Genomic DNA, 18,042 nt, shown 5'->3' with positions numbered 1-18,042 from the left:
GTCTCTACAGAAACCCACTTTTTGGGGTAGTTTTGATTTCTTCGATTTCATATTTTTTTTGGAATGCTGAATTTTGAGGCTTGACATAGAAATTTCGTGCTGGAACATTGAAAAATAAAAGCAGAAAAAGGTAAACAAATTTCATTTTTTGACGGTGTTTTGCATATAACTCGGAAAATATTTTTTTGTGAATGATCTCTCCATAAAAAAACAAAGTGAATAAAATCCCTTTCATTAAGGTTTTTTGTCCGATAATCCGTTCTGGCTCAAACGTTAGTTGAAAATTTGCGTAGTTCATATGTCTCTACAAAAACCCACTTTTTCCACTCCAAAACTCCAATTTTTTATGTATTAATGGAATGTCATCCAATACAATCTAGATGAGTTTGAACTATCATCAGTTTGGGAAAAGCTTAGCTGACAAATAGCAATAACTTCCTTACCTGAAGACTCTCCGCAGCTTTGAGAAAACTGGAAAGCGCATCTTGGGAGACGTGTACCTCGCCTTTATACATAAACTCCAGTAGCGCTGACATGTTTGAGGCTGACGTACCGTCAAGAATCACTAAAAGATTTTGTTGCAGCATCGCTGGTGCTGTTTCGAAAAGATCCGCTAGGTGCTTACTGCATGCTGCTAATATGAGCTTGTGTGCTCTGAAAGTAACCCCTGAAACAAGCAGATAATCAATGAAAATCAAGAATTCAAGTATTCAATATAATAATGATAATTTTATTTTCTGATTTGGTGCCGAATACATACAAATTATTCGTCTTAAAACACGAAAGTACTGATAACTTGCCTCTGCAAACACTTTATCAATGCAGATGAACATTTGGTTTCTCAAGAGCAATATTGAACCTAATATACGAAAATAAACTTCGCTATAGGTAGGAATATTTTTATGCAACTACCGGTTATACAGGATGAATTAATATAAAACAAAAACTATAAATCTTTCTGTGAAAAAATCATTGAATTTATTCTGTACTAAAATACCAAGGTTTTTTTTCAAAAATTGAAAAAATCGATCAATTCATTTCTGCACAGAATCAGAATGAATCTGCACTGAGAACCTATAATGAGAAAGGTAGTGCACAATCTTGAATCAATTTTTTCAAATGAACAACTTTATCTAATAATTGTACTATCGGTTTCGAGCAGAATAGTCATCAGACTTCTAAGGCAATCCAATTCACATCCATTTGAAATAACAAAGTGATGTACATAGTTCTGGTAATTGTATAATTAATTGTAAAACATAGATAATATAGCTAGGAGTATTTACTCCTAGCTATATTATTATTATTCAATCATTTGATTGAATTGGGAGAAAAAGATCGTAAAGGTTTTTTAATGTAAACAATTTTTGTTACTCAAATATTGTAGTCGTTTTTGCAAGTTTTTTAAATTTTACAAGAAACCGGTTGTTCGAGGAGATCCAAAGTCGATGTTTAGTTGTTGTAAAAATGCCTTAAGCAAAAAAAAATTCAAATTTATATATAGTAATATATAATAGTGTTGGAATATAGATTGATATTGTGATGCATAAAATAACTGGTGTGTCCAGTGATTAGATTTTTTTCAAGATATTTCTGACGATTCAACCACAGCATTCCTGGAACTTCCCTTCCCTTCCGTTGATGGCGCTATTCAATCGAACGACGCGACGGCGGAATTTTTTGTGTGAGCGACAAAGAAAACGATGCGGAAATCAAGTGAAAACTGCTGAAAATCCAAAAAGGCTGGTCCCTTCAAAAGCCGTCAGTTTCATATCAAACTTTGTCAAGAGTCAGTGGACACGCCATAGTTTTTCTAGATATCTTAATTGATATTACCTATATCATTTAAAGAAACAATTCAAATCCTAAAACGAAAGATCTAAGAAGTAGGTATTCAACTAATGAGCCATAAAGAGATTCTGACGTTATTCATACGATGAAAAGTCAATGAAAGGTCTAGTTCATACGACCAGTAAACATGGTATGTACAATTGAGGTCAAAACAATTGTCTAAATTGTTTCAATAAAAAGTGCATAGGAATTTGCTGACATTGTTGTATATGCTTTTACATCAGACTGCATCGATTGAAATATATTTGAATGATGATATCGATATTCATGAATTCAGGATAGGGAGATAAGAAAAAAAAAAAATTTTCTTCGGTAAAAACCATAGAGTAATAAACATATATAGATGAAGTATACGCAATTTTTACACGTCCCCAACAAGGTCAGATTACGTTGTTGGATTGTGATATATTTTCAAATCCACAATTTTACTATATCATTATGAATGTAGGTATATTATTATTATTAAAAGAAATTACAGAGTAGAGGCAAAAGCCTATGAACTCAAAGAACGGTGAAAGAAATAGTTGAACATACTATATATACAGACATAAACTATTATTATTATTATTAATAGTAATAGAACTAAGAATTAGCAACAAACACAAAAGTAAGCACATATTAACATCTGTATTTATGTAGCATATGTCAAGAATAAACTTTATTATTATTATTATTATAAATAGAATGTTCAGATGCAAAACCCATTTTCAAACCAGGCATCAAGTCTGTTCTTGAAGGTATTTACGGAAGGTGCGTTCACGACGTCACCGGGGAGTCTATTCCATGCACTGAACACTATTAGAAATGAAATATTCGCGGCACTTTGCACGAAAAATTTCACGCTTGAATTTTAAAATGTGAACACGTAGATTGTTTGTGCTCAGTTGGTACAAATGCGAGATATCGGTACCGAACATTCCATGGAGCGCACGAAAGGTGATGATCAAATCCCCGCGCAGCCCTCGATCCTCCAGTGAAGACAGCCCCATCCTCTCCAACCTCTCCGGATACGATGGTCTGAAGACACCATAAGGCAGACGAGTCACTATGCGCTGAAATCCCTCCAAGAGCATCAGATCACCTCTGAGCCAAGGGTGCCAAACAGGAACGACAAATTCTAAAATTGGCCTCAGGTATGTTTTATAAATCTGAACTACGGTAGCGACAACACATCCCTGAAAAGATCTCTGTATAATGAAGAGGAGTCTCCTTGCTTTGTTCAGCGTTTTGGTAATGTGGCTTGACCAGGAAAGATCACTGGTGATGGTCACACACAAGTCAACGTATGTGGTACAACCCTCCACTCCAAGTCCATGAACACAATAACTGCGTCGGGGGTTGTTTGCACCCAGATAGGGAACACGACACTTTGACTGGTTAAGAGGTATGCGCCAACGAGATGACCAGAGGGAAACTCTATTAAGATCTTCTTGGAGTTGTCCATAGCAAGTCTCAGCCTCTCCGAAAAACTTGACATCGTCCGCATAGGATGCACTAGGTGGGACAATAGAAGAAGTCAGATCACTTAGATATGCTAAAAACAGAAGATTCCCTGGAGAAATCCAAATAAATAACATCAACAGGGATCAGTTATATTGGATGAATTATATTTATTTGAGCGATTCTCAATTGATTAAGCAAATTTGAATATTTGGAATCCGATAGTTGTCCTAATTGTCGAATTAATAGTATGCAGAATATTTATTATTTTCTGATTCTACCTGATGAAATCAAAGGATTGGCAACTTTTGCTCTCCTAGTGTAATCGCTTTTTTCATGTCGTATGACGCGCTTGAAGTTTGTTTTCTGAATTTCTGATATATATTATTATGATATATTTAGGTATTCATCTCAAAATATTTTGAGTTGGTACAAAACGTTGATTCACTAAGGCACATAAGAAGTGCGTTTTTTATGAAGAAATTCGTGAATTGAGTGAAATATCGTATCACTGTTATGTTTTCATTTCCGTGCGCTTCATGTCAAATTTGATAGTTCATGTTGGGGACAAAATTTGCGCACTGAAAATGACATGCTCCCTCTATCTATGTTCATTACTCTGAGGTAAAAACCATTTCCTGAAATAAAAAATTCAGTTCAAGCTACGAAGAATCATTCATAACGGGTTTATTTTTTCCCATGCCCATTCATCTTTACGTTTCCTCAATTTTTCGACGCAGTATTTCATACCGACTGTGTTGTTCGCTCATGATAGATTGAACTATTAAATTTAATATTTCACATTGCCGAAAGTGCATCATTATAATTGAAGGCTATTACCTACTTGGTGTCATAGGCATATACAGAATATATGTATAGCATAGATTTCGGAATATGGTGAAGAAGATTATATCTCCATTTAATTTTTTTTATAGAATTAAAACAGGAATTTCAATAAGAGAATTCATTTTGAATACTCCGCTATCTGAGCAGCTGTCGTCACTTTTGAAGCTGTCATTCGGCAAGTAAAAACTACACCAAGAACAATTGAATGGCACATCCTTCTACAACGCACTGAAATTCTTAAAAATCACTAAAAAAAATAGTTGAAAATTCAGTTCGCAAAACTATGACATTTTTGGGTTAAGCACTTTCTCGGCCGTCGAAAGTGGAATTGGTCGAAATATTTGAGCTGTTGGGACAAGTAAGTGAAAATCGAAGAATCAAATTCGTGTGCGTCGCTCAAGAACAACTGAGAATAGGTGTTGCAGCCGACGAAAACCCAAGTTTTTCGATTCCTCGTCTATCTTGTAAATTAGGCTGTGATTTTCATGGCCGAGATTGGAAGTTATTGATGTGGACGACGTTTATTTTCAACAAGACGGTGCTACGTGCCACACAAGCCACGAAACGATCACAATTTTGGGAGAAAAGTGTCCTGGCCGTGTTATTTCTCGAGAAGGTGGCCACAATTGGCCACCGAGAGTTTGTGATTTAACACCTTTAGACTTTTTTATTTGGGGCTATGTAAAAGATGAGGCTTATGCCTATGCTCCATAATCCATTCTAGACCTAAAATATGAAATCCTTGAAGTTATCGATGACATACATCCTCAAACGTGCGAATTGGTAATAAAAATTTCATGAAAAGGATGCTGCAACCGTAGCCGTGGAGGACATTTGGCTAGTACCTATCGTTTTCCATCCATTGATTTCTCTTAATATACAGGTTCTTTTAATATCAAAATGAAACCTTCTATTGGAAAACACTTCATTACGTAGAAATAATTGATATTCCGAAGCTAATGTGAATGCAAAGCTAAGGTTGAGTTGAACAGGATATGCACTTAGTGCATTACTGAACTCCGCCTTTTTTCACATATAATATTCTGTAAAAAAAAAAATTTGATTGTGAAAATAAAGTCATTATTATTATTATTATTGTCAACATTCCTTCAACTCAGAAAGGCAATATTCATGATATTTTGTTATTTCATATAAAAATCGTTTTCTATACTTCAGCTAGAAATCTAACTTATCTAACAATGAATACATTTTCTCTATTTCAGCATCAAAAAATGAGTTCATTACAGTTCTAAAAACAGTGCTGTATAATGAATTCATTACAGCATCGTTTTCAGATATATTTTTCGTTTTGTGGTTTTGTCTATACTGACTTCAAATCATATCAAATTTCAACAAACGTCAGTAATTGTAAATCTAATAAAATTTGGATATAGTGAAATGATTTGTACATTATTCGCAATTTCTCTTAATTCTGGTGGTGTTGAATCGATTTCCTCAGACATAATTCACGAATTTATTGCGTAATTGTAAATTATTGCAAAATTCGAAACGTACAATTCATATATTCAAATCCCGGAATCTGTCAATTTTTGTAACAGTCACACCAACTGCCGAAATACAATTCAAAAGTCACTAGGATATATAATCTGAATTTTTCATTGAATATCTTCAGTATTTCACAAAACTTGACTGAAATAGAGAAAATATAGTCTAATACTCGTTGCAGAAGGCAATTCCAACACTCTTGCGTTTTTCGCATTCGTGTTGGTATATAAGCCTATCTGCAACTTGTGTTAGAATATATTATCAATGAGTCTGAAAAGAGTAATCTGATCCAGAAATATCAAACTATCAATTTTTGTAGTTATGAAATAGCAATTACATTTATTGTGTATTTAGTTTTATTCAAAAGTTGGGCTCAGACCTATATCCTTTCTTATTCCAGAGTTATTTTCCCTTTGGTCATTTGAATGTTAGCAACAGACTTTCACGTGAAGGAAAAATGAAGCTTATACGATATAAGAATAAAGCAGTTTATGATGAGTTGCATCACCCGGTTGAGACTTTCATTTCAGTGATTTTCTGGAATATCAATATTTTAAACACAGTCTCACCTCTGCAACATTTTCGGGAAACACCACCAAAAATTGAATTATAAGCTACTGAATCCCTGCACGAAACCACAGAGTAACTATTTCTATTAAACAACCATCATCGGAGGCAGACATTATAAGTTTAGTCCTCGTAGGCTCTAGACAACCCAGGAAAGAAGTCTCCGCGGAACATCTTCATTAAAACCGGTATCAAAACTCGGAGGGTGATGTAGTTCGCTCTATTAGAGTTTCAAATTATCTAGTAGCTCGCTTTCGCCGAAAACCCACAGCCTACCTGATTATATTCTCACATATTACGCGTTTCTTGTTTGCTCTGCAAAGAAGCGGGATTGGGGGTTCGGCAAACTCAATTTTGTACCTTCCCCTGGCTCTGCGCTTTGTATTTGATAATTTAACAATTAAAGGCTGACGGCGCGGCAGAAGCTTCGACGGGTACACCTTCATCAGCCGTTGAGATAGATGAATCGATTTTGCTTCTGATCCGGGCTCACGTGTGAGCCAGTACAGGTGCTGAGATGCTGAGCCTTAGGTGTTCCCTCAGGTGCGTTGGGGATGGCAGTCGAACTTTGGCCATGGTTAGGAGATCTGAATTCTCGCGGGATTAGAGCCTCTAGATAACGGCCTCTAAAAGGATGCGTTAATGTTATCATTGGTAATTATACGCATTATGGGGCCTTGTGGAAATATCGATAAGATTTTGATGTGTAACGCTGAGTTTGGTCTTCAGAATCTGAACTCAAGATGCGGTCTGTCTCAGTTTGGCAGCCGTAGCCCACAATGTACCAAAAATTGTTCATCATCATTAATGCTCTTCAAAAAATAATATAAGTACTTTGAAGATCGAATGAGTCTTCTTGGTGAAGGCATTCTAATATAAATATCAAAATTATGACAATATCCAGCCAAAACTTTCAAAAAAAAATTATTCAAAAGTGTAGATATAATTCAGTACACGGCTAATGAATCGAATAAATAAATTAACATGAAGACAGATATATGTTTTGGAGTTTTTTATTTTTTAATAGATTTTTTCCTCATCAGTCTTATAGTTCAAAAAACTTACACAATTAACAATGTTATAACTTTTCATCTTTTGGTTTTAAATCAGACCAAAGAAAAGAAAAATAAATTATCCAAAAGTGTATAATTCAGTACACGGCTAATGCATCGAATAAATAAATTAACATGAAGATAGACATACCTTTTGGAGTTTTTATTTTTAATAGATTTTATCCTCATCAGTCTTATAGTTCAAAAAACTTACACAATTAACATTGTTATAACTTTTCATATTTTGGTTTTAAATCAAACCAAAGAAAAGAAAAATAAATATCCAAAAGTGTATAATTCAGTACACGGCTAATGCATCGAATAAATAAATTAACATGAAGACAAACATATGTTTTGGAGTTTTTGTATTTTTTATTACATTTTTTCCTCATCAGTCTTATAGTTCAAAAAACTTACACAATTAGCATTGTTAAATCTTCTCATCTTTTGGTTTTACGAGTACGTCATCGAAATACACATTCGACCAAAAATTTTGCTGCTGTAAGTGAAAATGTTGAAGAAGATCCCAATTTATCCTTTACTTGGCGCGCACAATATATTTGGGCCTCTTTCACGAGAGCTTTGGCGTATTTTACATCTGAATTTGCATCACCACAAGAACTAAATTCACTGCAAAGCGTAGAACATACGCAGATTGGCTGCTTGAACAACAACGTTTGGATGACGATTTTTGCATCGAATTTTCTTCAGCGACGAAGCACATTTTTCACTCGGTGTCTGTGTAAACAAGCAAAATACTCATAAAACATGTAACTACTGAGAGACCATCACAATCATAAAAAGTCACTGTATGGTTTGCGATTTGGTCCAGACCAAATCGCAAACCATACAGTGACTCAACCAGTTGAGTGATTGGCCCGTACTTTTTTTTTAAATAATGAAGGTATGACGGAAACCGTTCATTCTCATCGCTATAGCCAAATGATTAATTATTTTTTGGGTTAAATGTATGATATGGAATTGTAAGAGAGATGGTACCAACAAATTGCTGCAACAAGCCACACCACACTCTTTGACTTTATTGCAATAAAAATTCCCAGGATGCATAATTTCTCATTTCGGAGATGTGAATTGGCCACCAGATGTTCTGATTTATCGGCATTGGATTATTTTTGTCGGGACTGACTCATTTTGGATATGTCTATGCATGCATGCATATTAAAAATTTCAGAAAAAGCTCAGCTGAAGTATTTCGAGTTGCTACCAACAAAACATGATTCTCAACATCATCGATAAGGTATGAAAACCTTTCATAAATACTCTAACTCATTTGAAAAAACACTGTAAATGAAGAATAAATAATTTTTTTTTATTTCCTACTACTTGCTGAAAATTTCGATAAATACTTTTTGTTATTTCTTTGTTATAAGGATGACTCATTGTGATTGAAAAAAGTGTTTACGACGTTAAAATTACGAGTAGAAATCCAAAATCGTATGTGAATGACCCTCGGAATGACCACCTATTACTGTAATCTTGATAAGACCTCTTTCTATAACTCCACCTCCATTCTTGTATGGGATGCTGAACTCGATAATGAAATTTCAACTTGCATAATCTATTAGAATAAATACGTCTGAATACGCCCCTGGCAAAGGTGATGCGCAAGTAGGTTTGTCTGATGATCTCACTATCTCAGTACAGTTTGAAATCGTTATAAGATTTGAACAACCACGTTACTATATTCATTAAACATTCGTCAGGTGTCATTGAATATGCTTTAATGGTCAACAAGACCTCCACTTCAAGGAACAAGAATAATATTTTATATACGGTCTTATATAATTCATTGACAAATGTTGTGGAATAAAATTAAAAACTCTTCCTAATGATGAACCATTGGAATATTTAAAAAAAATCGAAATTGCCTCTTTTCATTTTAAAAGTTGGTTTACTCTACACACTCAAGCGTTTCAAGCGAACTGGTTTGCGCAAGCCAGTTAGTGTATGACAAATTGAAGATTCTGTTTGTGTGAACCAGGTCTAAAGTATGTCCTGAACAGAAAATCAGCTGAGGGTTTTTGCGTTCGCAGGGGCGTCTGAACGATATTAGGGTCTCATCTCCAATTTTGAGTATGCGGTGATGTTTACGTCCAATATTCCCCGATCTTATTGGAAGCTTCGAGTTTATTGCAAAAATGGGCTTTCATCTATAGTTCAGAGAATCGTTTAGGATAATTGCGTAAACAAACAATTTAATTGTTATCAGGAAACAAATCTTTTCTGCAACTCTTATTTAAATCATTTTCATCTATATTCATGCTCAAGTTCACATTTCATTTCATTTGCGTAAGTGGCTTGGGCGTGTAAACCAGTTTTTAGTTTCAAGTCCAAAAATAAATGAAAACGCCACAAAATGAATCATTTTCGATTTATTTCAAGAAATTTGTCAAATCCCTGACCATTATACAAAAATATCCCATGTCAGTTCCAATGCAGTGAACATTAGAATCATTAGAAGACATTCATGGTTTTGAAGGGTCTTCCAATAAATGATTTCCATTTGATATTGAAAAAAAAAACGAGTATATTTCAAAAGAAATCAATGGATGCTTATTTCATTGTAAAGAGGAAGGTATGCAATTAACGACGATAAATAATATCAGCCAAATGGCCGCCAAGAATAAGTTTTCAAACCATATTCTTTAGAAAATTAAACTTCATATATTGTACCTAAGAGAATAATTCAGAATCTTTGGTTTGATAATGGCGAATACGCCGAAACATGTAACCGGATGGTTTAATATACAAGGTTCCAACAACAGAAGTGTTTTATAGACTTTTCCTTCAATGTTATACTCAACACTTCAAAATGGGATTTTATGAGATCATATTCTTTAGATCTTGAATCAATTGTGAATAGGGGTTCATCAAGCCAGGTAGCTTTTTTAATTTTAACATTTCAACAAGTTGGTTAAAATGTCAAGCTACCTGGCTTGATGTACTTGATGAACTGTTTTGATGACTTGAAAATCAAGCTCGTGAAAAATTACATACTTGACTTGATTTTAGACATTTATTGCTTGACTTGATATCAAACTAATTGATATTACTTGAGCTAGATATGCACGCGTCGCACGGCATATATTTCTGCAATCTCGTGCGCGCTTAAACTAAATAAGGGGAATCCTCGAGCGCCGAGAGACTGAAGCATTCGGCAGTGTGAATTTATTAGTAGTTTTCTCATATTTCTATGAAATCTATTGGTAGATTTTGGTTGTTTCAGAAATATCTTTCCAAACTTGGCCAAGGATTTTTATCATCGCCAGCATCTTCAGCTTATGTTGAAAGACAATTTTCCAGAGCTGCTCTTACAGTTACAAAAACCCGCAAAAGGTTAGGCGACAAATCTATAAGATGCCTTGTGTGTCTCAGATCCTGGATGGAAAATTATGAAATCAAACAAAATTTGAAGGTTCGTCAATATTGAGAAACTTTATTTTATTATTATTTGTCATTTAAATTTATGTTTCTATTTCAAAAAAGTTGATATTTTCGCTTCTTTTATACAATAAGTTCAATAAATAAAAGTGTTTTTTGCAAGGTTCCTTCTTACTTCATCATTTTTTTATTGATATGACACTACGCAATAAAACTGCTAAAAATCAAATAGCTTGATATGATTCAAGTACTTGATAATAATACTTAATAAATACTTAACTTGACTTGACTTTGGAAAACTATTACTTGACTTGAAATCAAGTAAAGCTCAAGCCAAGTAGCTTGAAAATCAAGCCAAGCCGTGAATAATTGTGAAGCTTCGGTATAGACCTTATCTTTCCTGTGGCAAAGACAAAAACTGAAGTTCAATCACAAGAGTGGCCAATCTCGAGAAATACCATGACCAGGAAACTTTTCTCATAGAATTGCGATTATTGCGTTACTTGTATAGCACGTATCGCAGTCTTGTTGAAAATAAACGTCGCACACATCAAAATATTTCAATCCTGAGCCCAGTAGCGCAATCCATTCACCGTAACAGTTGCACCAGCCTCATCTTCCGATAAGAGCTACAGAAGCAATATTTTCAGTTGTTCTTGGCGACACACACGGTTTCGAATTTTCACATCAGTAACTTGTCGCCGAACTTGCCCCAAAAGCTCAAATTTTATCAACAGCTGCACTATTGCCGGCCGCGAATGTGCTTCACAACGACCTGAAAGTGCTTTAGTTTCGTGAACTGTGACTGCAAAATTTTTACTATTTTTATAGCGTATATTTTGATAATTTCAATGCGTTGTGGAAGCGAGTGCCAAAAGATGAAACTTTCAAAAGCGACAGAGGCCCAAAAAGCTATTTCTAGTCAGAATGAAGCCTCTTATTGAAAAAACCCTTCTCTTTGAATCGATTTTCAGCAAAGGTTTTTTGGTATTTGGTTTTGAAATTACACCTTCCTAAACTTAGTTTTTTCTTCAGAAATGTGGCCGAAAGATTCTTATTTGCTTTCACATAATCAACTTCTAATTATCGTAACAGTATTGCGGTAAAATGTATCATTTATTTTTATTTAATGGATTCGGTCCTTATTTGATGAAAATTAATTATAGATGAAATAATAGAAGTCGAAATATAACCTGATGAAGCCACAGTGTTGACGAAACGATTGCCGTAAACATTGAAAGATTCGTGAAAATTACTTTGTTTCATTATTCGATTATTTTCAATTCAATTCAAATTCATTCACCACAATTCAACATTTCGAACAAGTTCGAAATAGCCTATTTCCGAAATAAAATGCTAATACCTACTTACACCAATGATTAAAATATGTTTTCGACGCATTTTCATCAATAAATTTCAGTACAATAGCGCCTAATTTTCTTTTATCGACATAAAAGTGAAAAGACAAAAGTTTAGAATTCGAATAAAAAAGGGAATTAATATTGGTAATCAAACCTCGAATCAAACCAAAACGTAGAGAGAATAGAATGGAATTGAAAATACTAGCACTCTGGGAAGATATTCACTCGAAGAAGCAACAGAAGGCTTGAAAAAAATCCTATTGTTTTCAGGCCAACAACTAGAGGCGAGCATAAAGGAACGAATAGGTGTGAAAACAAACATCCTATCCGCCATATTCGACTAATGGAGGCGCAGAAATACCATAGTCACAGCGAATAGACGGAATTGCTATTGGGAAAGATTGGAATCCGTCTCATCCTTGGAACAGCATTAGACATATCCGGATGGGATTGAAGTCCGAATATGCCTCATTAAAAATAATTGTTATTAGGCTAGATACAGTTACTAAATTGCTATTCTCCTGCCGCCACTCGATGTCAGTGTTGTTGCGGTGCATTTCTTCTTGCATCGCTGCTCTAACTGTACTCCACGTTCGTATTACAACTATTATGGCATCGGCCGAGTTTCTATGGCACGTTGCACCTTTTCTTCGAATGAACTTTCGTGCTATCTGAGAATGCTAACTGGCGGTTTCTCCTTGTGGTTTGTAATCGTTCTTCAGATCGAGGTACCTCGAATGATGTTCAAGTTTATTTTCTATCATGCATTGCCAAATCGGAAAACGGAGTCATTTATACATAAGTGATTATTAGATTTCTAACCAAAAATAACTGATTGAAAATTTTCTGCTGTAATTTCATAAATATATTCGGGTTATGGATAACAGAGCACATAACGGGCGTCCCAAGTTATCGTATACGGGCAATATCTAGCTCATTTGACAAGATAATAAAAAATTAAAAAAAAATCGCTTTGAATAACATCAAAGTACATTTCCAATGATATATAAAAGAGGTGATAGCTACCCTTTTTATTTTCAAATCGCTTTCCCTGTATATTGTCAGTGAAAATTGCGTGTCACTCTATTTGGAATACAACGATAGCACGTACTTGGTATTTTTTCCGTGATAATAACAAAAACATTAATATTTTGTGACTTCTTTTAGGTTATTTACTTTAATGATCCTTATAAAAATGAAATGCCTCCACCCATGTTTGTACAAACTTCACATATGAGAAGAAGATAAATTGTTTGTTTTAAAAAACCGATGTTTTTTATAACAAAAAACTTGCTTTAAATGTTTCTTCGTTTTTGAATTGCATAGTAGGTATTTTGATTGCAATTTATACTTCACACAATAATGTTGATGTTTTTGTTGTTATTAATAAAAAAAATACCAAGTATGTGCTATCGTTATATTCCTAATAGAATGACACGCAATTTCCACTGACAATGTACAGGGGGTGCCATTGGAAAATGAAAAGTGAGGCGTAGCTACCACAAGGCTGTCAAATGAAAGAACCTTTTTTATTCATAATTGGAAAGGAACTTTGATGTTATACAAAGCAATTTTTTTTATTATCTTGTCAAATAAGCTAGATATTGCCTGTATGCGATAACTTGGGGCATCCGGTATATTGACTGTTATCATAATAGTGAATCTGCTGATTTTTATCTCCTTCAATGAAAAATTGTTCAAGTTTTTCACAACCAATTGCATTGAATATTGCAATGTATGATAATAAATATTTCATTTTAATTTCAAAATTTCTTTCAAAAATGATATCACCAATGGTTGAAAAAAATCAGAAATCGTTCAATTTTAGGCTTGTTTGGACAGACCGCAAATTTTGCAGAAGCCTATGTTTACATATTCACATAATTGCATTTACTCTCAATATTTTCCAACTGGTTTGGGACTATTTATTTCATGATCGTGAACAAGCAATTTATATAATAAGATCTTTCGATTCAATCTGAGGTCTGATTTCAAAATTTTACCTATGTTGCACTAAATTTGTATGAAAAACTGTTCACCTTCCAAAGAGATGGCGTCGTGGACTACGCATCTCTCGGAAAATTGGAACCGCTTGGGATATAAACCTAACCTTTCTACGTTAAAGTCAACACTACCTGAGACGTATATGTGTGTTTTGCTTTAAAATACCTCTAAAGAATCGTTACATCACTCACATCTATGTAAATAATTGAAAATAAATGAAACATTTTTTTCATTAGATATGATCACAGATTAGGTACTAATTAAAATTATAATTTGAACTAGTACGCCCATAGATCTACCTTGTAGGTAGATCAATATATCCTGTAGATCTACCTAATAGGTAGATCAATGTTGTCCATAGATCTACCTTGTAGGTAGATCAATGTTGCCCACAGATCTATGTTGTCCATAGATCTACCTTGTAGGTAGATCATCATAGCCCATAGATCTACCTTTTAGGTTGATCAATATAGCCCATAGATCCATATTTTAATTCATTCATAAATACTTCCATATCTCCTGTAAAATCGATATCGCACTGTATAAAAAATATTCATCGCACGTATATCTTCGCAAATTATGCAAGAGAAAACAAATCTAAAGCTCTTATTCCAATTTCCAGATTTCATAAGGTCTCGATTTTCCAGAAATGTATAATTGGCGCTTGAAAATTGTACACCCTGTATATAATCGTCAATCCCCACCTGTATACCTTCAAGAATTATGCAATTGAATGATAACCTATAGAGCTAACATGACAACTATAAGAAAAGTTTTCAGTTCTCCAGAGACATTTCGGAAATTGTACACTCTGTATAAACGTTATTCATCGCACGTATATCTTCGCAAATTATGTGAGAGAAATCTAACTTGAAATTTCAATTTTCAGATTTCATAAGTTTTCAATTTTACAGAAAAGCATAATTGGCGCTCGAAAATTGTACACCCTGTATAATATGGTCAATTTATCGAAAAACCTCCAATAGGCAACTTGAAAAAAAACAATGTATAATCGTTATTCTTATATGTACTTTGAAAATCGGAAAAACATAATTATATGTGTATACTACGAAATCATTCACACAATAGACTAAACAAAAAATTGATCCATTTCAATAATCCGAAGCATTCACCGCCAAATAATATAAAAATTAATAACTGGCGAAAAATTAAGAAAAAAAAAATTATCACCTGCTGCAAGATTTGAACTCGCATCCCAAAAGAGACCTCAGATTGTACGACCGCATCCCTAACGACCCGGCCACAATGCCTTTGCATAATTATGTGCATTTGTGCTCCTTATAGGAATAATGTCAAAATAACTGGTGACAGAGATTCTATAAATTGATGAATTTTCATGAATTTCGTTTGAAAAATCGTTAAATATAAGGGAAATCGAATTAAAATATCTCTACCTACCAGTTTTTTTCGCCTCAAATGCTGATATCTTTCCAAAATGATATATTTACCTTAACAATTCACATGAAACGGAATGCTTCAAGATTTGACCAATTTCCATGAAAATATCAACAAAACGCAAAAATACCATCATAAAAGGGCGATACATACAGGTGTAGTCTATTATTTCCTCAAATTTCTCGTTAAAAACTTTTCAAATAACCAAATGACTCCTGTAGAGGCTTCTGGCAAACCAAGCTTTCCACTGACACAAAACGATTCCGATTGAAAATATCATAAAATATACATGGAAAAAGGGATATAAATCGCATCTGATTCATCTTTTCTTGCATATTTCCTCTCGATTCGTCCAAATTTCAACATTTCCATTAAAATATCATCTGACGTTTCCCATTTTCATTCTGTATTTCGACGATTTCATGAATGAGCACAGAATTGGTTAAAACGTCAGAATATTTTGAATAGATTATTAGATTGATCCTTGATTTTATTATACAGTTATTCATATTTCAAATAGTTCTATTCATCAAGAGCCCTCTAATGGACACAGTAAAAATAATATAAAACCTAAATATTCTAGAAACGTCAATTGCCGCGGACGTTGCTAGGCCCGTTGCTACCCAAGGACATCGTAGTATTTTCCTATTGGTTGTTCACGTCGACGTGAATCTGGAAATTCGTCGGGAAATTTCCCAAAGTTTATCCGTTCATTCCCAGGTAATCCCGAAAAATCGGGAAACGGGAATATCCGCGGGAGTTAATTCGACATTTTCTCTTTCTTTCCGTACTTTTAGTTTTTCTCGTATCTCTCCCAGAGCCGAGAACACTCGACCGCAAAATCGGTCCAAAATCGTTCGATTTTCGGTGGGAGGAGCGCTTACGAGTTTAATATAGTATACAAATGTTTCATGAATATTAATTGTAAAATTTAATTGTAAATAGCCATGTATATATAGATTAGGAAAGTAATAATAAAAATGCAGCATATGATATTTTTTTTGGTTTGGTTGAAACCAACCACGCTCCGCTATGGAGATGGTAGGTGTATTTAACAGGGATCACTGAATGCCAAACCTATGATTCCATTAGTGATCTCTGGATGAATAACTGCGATCCTCTGAAAGAGGAGCACCTTTAAAATTGGCCTCGCCAAAGCAGAAGTAGAAGTTCACAAAATTTATTCATATGATATTCCTCTACAATTGTCCATAAAACTGCATGCATATTGTGTAAATTAAAAATGGCAACAAGTGTTGCAATGAAACAATTGATAGAATTACTTCGCAATCAATTCCAGTAAAAATTCGCGTATATTAGGATGTCAATTGTTCTTAAATTGTACAACCATTTTTAAGAGTGTACCTACTTTCCTTATCGGCTGTTATGTGTTTCAGATATTTAACTTTGTTTTCGTGTTTCATCTATATTTGAGGGAAAATGGGAATATTGAGAATACATAATAAAGGGTGAAGATATAATTCAAATTAATTTTTATAAAGCTAACCGCAGGTTTTACCTTTGTGAGGTATGTTTATAATTATTCGATATAGATAAGAATAATGCATTTGCATCTATAGCTGCTGAAAACTGTCCTGCAATTTTATTACGGAAATATATTTGCTATTTGTTCTTTCTTATTCCTATTTACCTCTTTTTCTGATTATAATAGGGAGATAAGTAACAAAAATCTCAATTGAAATCAATTTTCGATGTGGAAAACTGGATGCATTCCTAAATAGCGTATCTATTTCAAATTTTGACAGCTTCATAGGCTTATGGTTTCTAATGAAAAGCAGTAGAATGTCTAGATATTTTCAAGTGTAATTTTTTTTGTAATTACCATGTTTTACCAGAAACACATTTCGAATACTCACATTCCGTATAGTGAACATTTTCAGAAGGATCCGTATATGTGTATATGAGAGCTAAAGAGTCTGTACTTATGAAGGTGTTGAAAAAAAAACGCAAGTAATTCCTCTTGAAGTGGGTAAATAGAATTAAAATTTTAATTTAATCCAAAAAGTTCCTGGAACTAGATTACATATGTTAATACATTAATTTTCCTTGTCATCTTTGAACAAGATAGGTCTTTCGTCCTATCTATCCTATAAGTGTTAAGTATATTTCACATCGCAAATCAACACGCCAAGCTCGTGCTTATTGTGTGTTGACTTTATATGCTTAGGTTTTTACCATAAACTTCGAATATATAATAGTAAAACCGTGATATTTTATTTATTCTGCAAAATAATTTTAGCTTCAAGTTTCATTCATTGTTTGAAAAGTGATATTCAAGTTCAATTAATTGATCACTTATTTCATCTACTTTCAAGTTGGTGAAATTTTCATGTTTGCGTATAGACTTAGTGGGCTCAGAAAAATTAGTAGAAGTGATAAAATAACTGTTACTCACCATCACAGAATAACGTCACATCAGCTAAATTCTCCGATTTGAAGAGATTACTGAAAGAAGTGGCAAGATTCGTCCCGAAGCTATTCCATTTCAGGCAAAACTGTTGCTGCTGAGTTTCCATCTCAACACCGGAATGGAAAGTATTATGAGCTGTAACAGAAATATATATTGAAAGTTAAAG

General features: G+C 33.9%; 1 protein-coding gene across 3 annotated transcripts in view; it reads right to left on the bottom strand.

Moving 5' to 3' along the window:
* The window catches only part of LOC123679206 (zinc finger protein chinmo), a 126,079-nt gene that overhangs the window by 6,714 nt on the left and 101,323 nt on the right, over positions 1-18,042 (bottom strand). For all 3 annotated transcript variants that reach the window (XM_045616648.1, XM_045616646.1, XM_045616647.1), the window contains exons 2-3: positions 17,862-18,011; positions 444-667 (exon numbers count right to left, since the gene is read on the bottom strand). In XM_045616648.1, coding sequence (XP_045472604.1) covers positions 444-667; positions 17,862-17,982 — 345 coding nt within the window. In that variant the 5' untranslated portion in view covers positions 17,983-18,011. The remainder of the gene's footprint in view (positions 1-443; positions 668-17,861; positions 18,012-18,042) is intronic.

This window comes from Harmonia axyridis, chromosome 4 (genome assembly GCF_914767665.1).
Source record: "Harmonia axyridis chromosome 4, icHarAxyr1.1, whole genome shotgun sequence".
Classification (NCBI taxonomy): Eukaryota; Metazoa; Arthropoda; class Insecta; order Coleoptera; family Coccinellidae; genus Harmonia; species Harmonia axyridis.
This window is presented reverse-complemented; position numbering and strand designations above follow the sequence as displayed.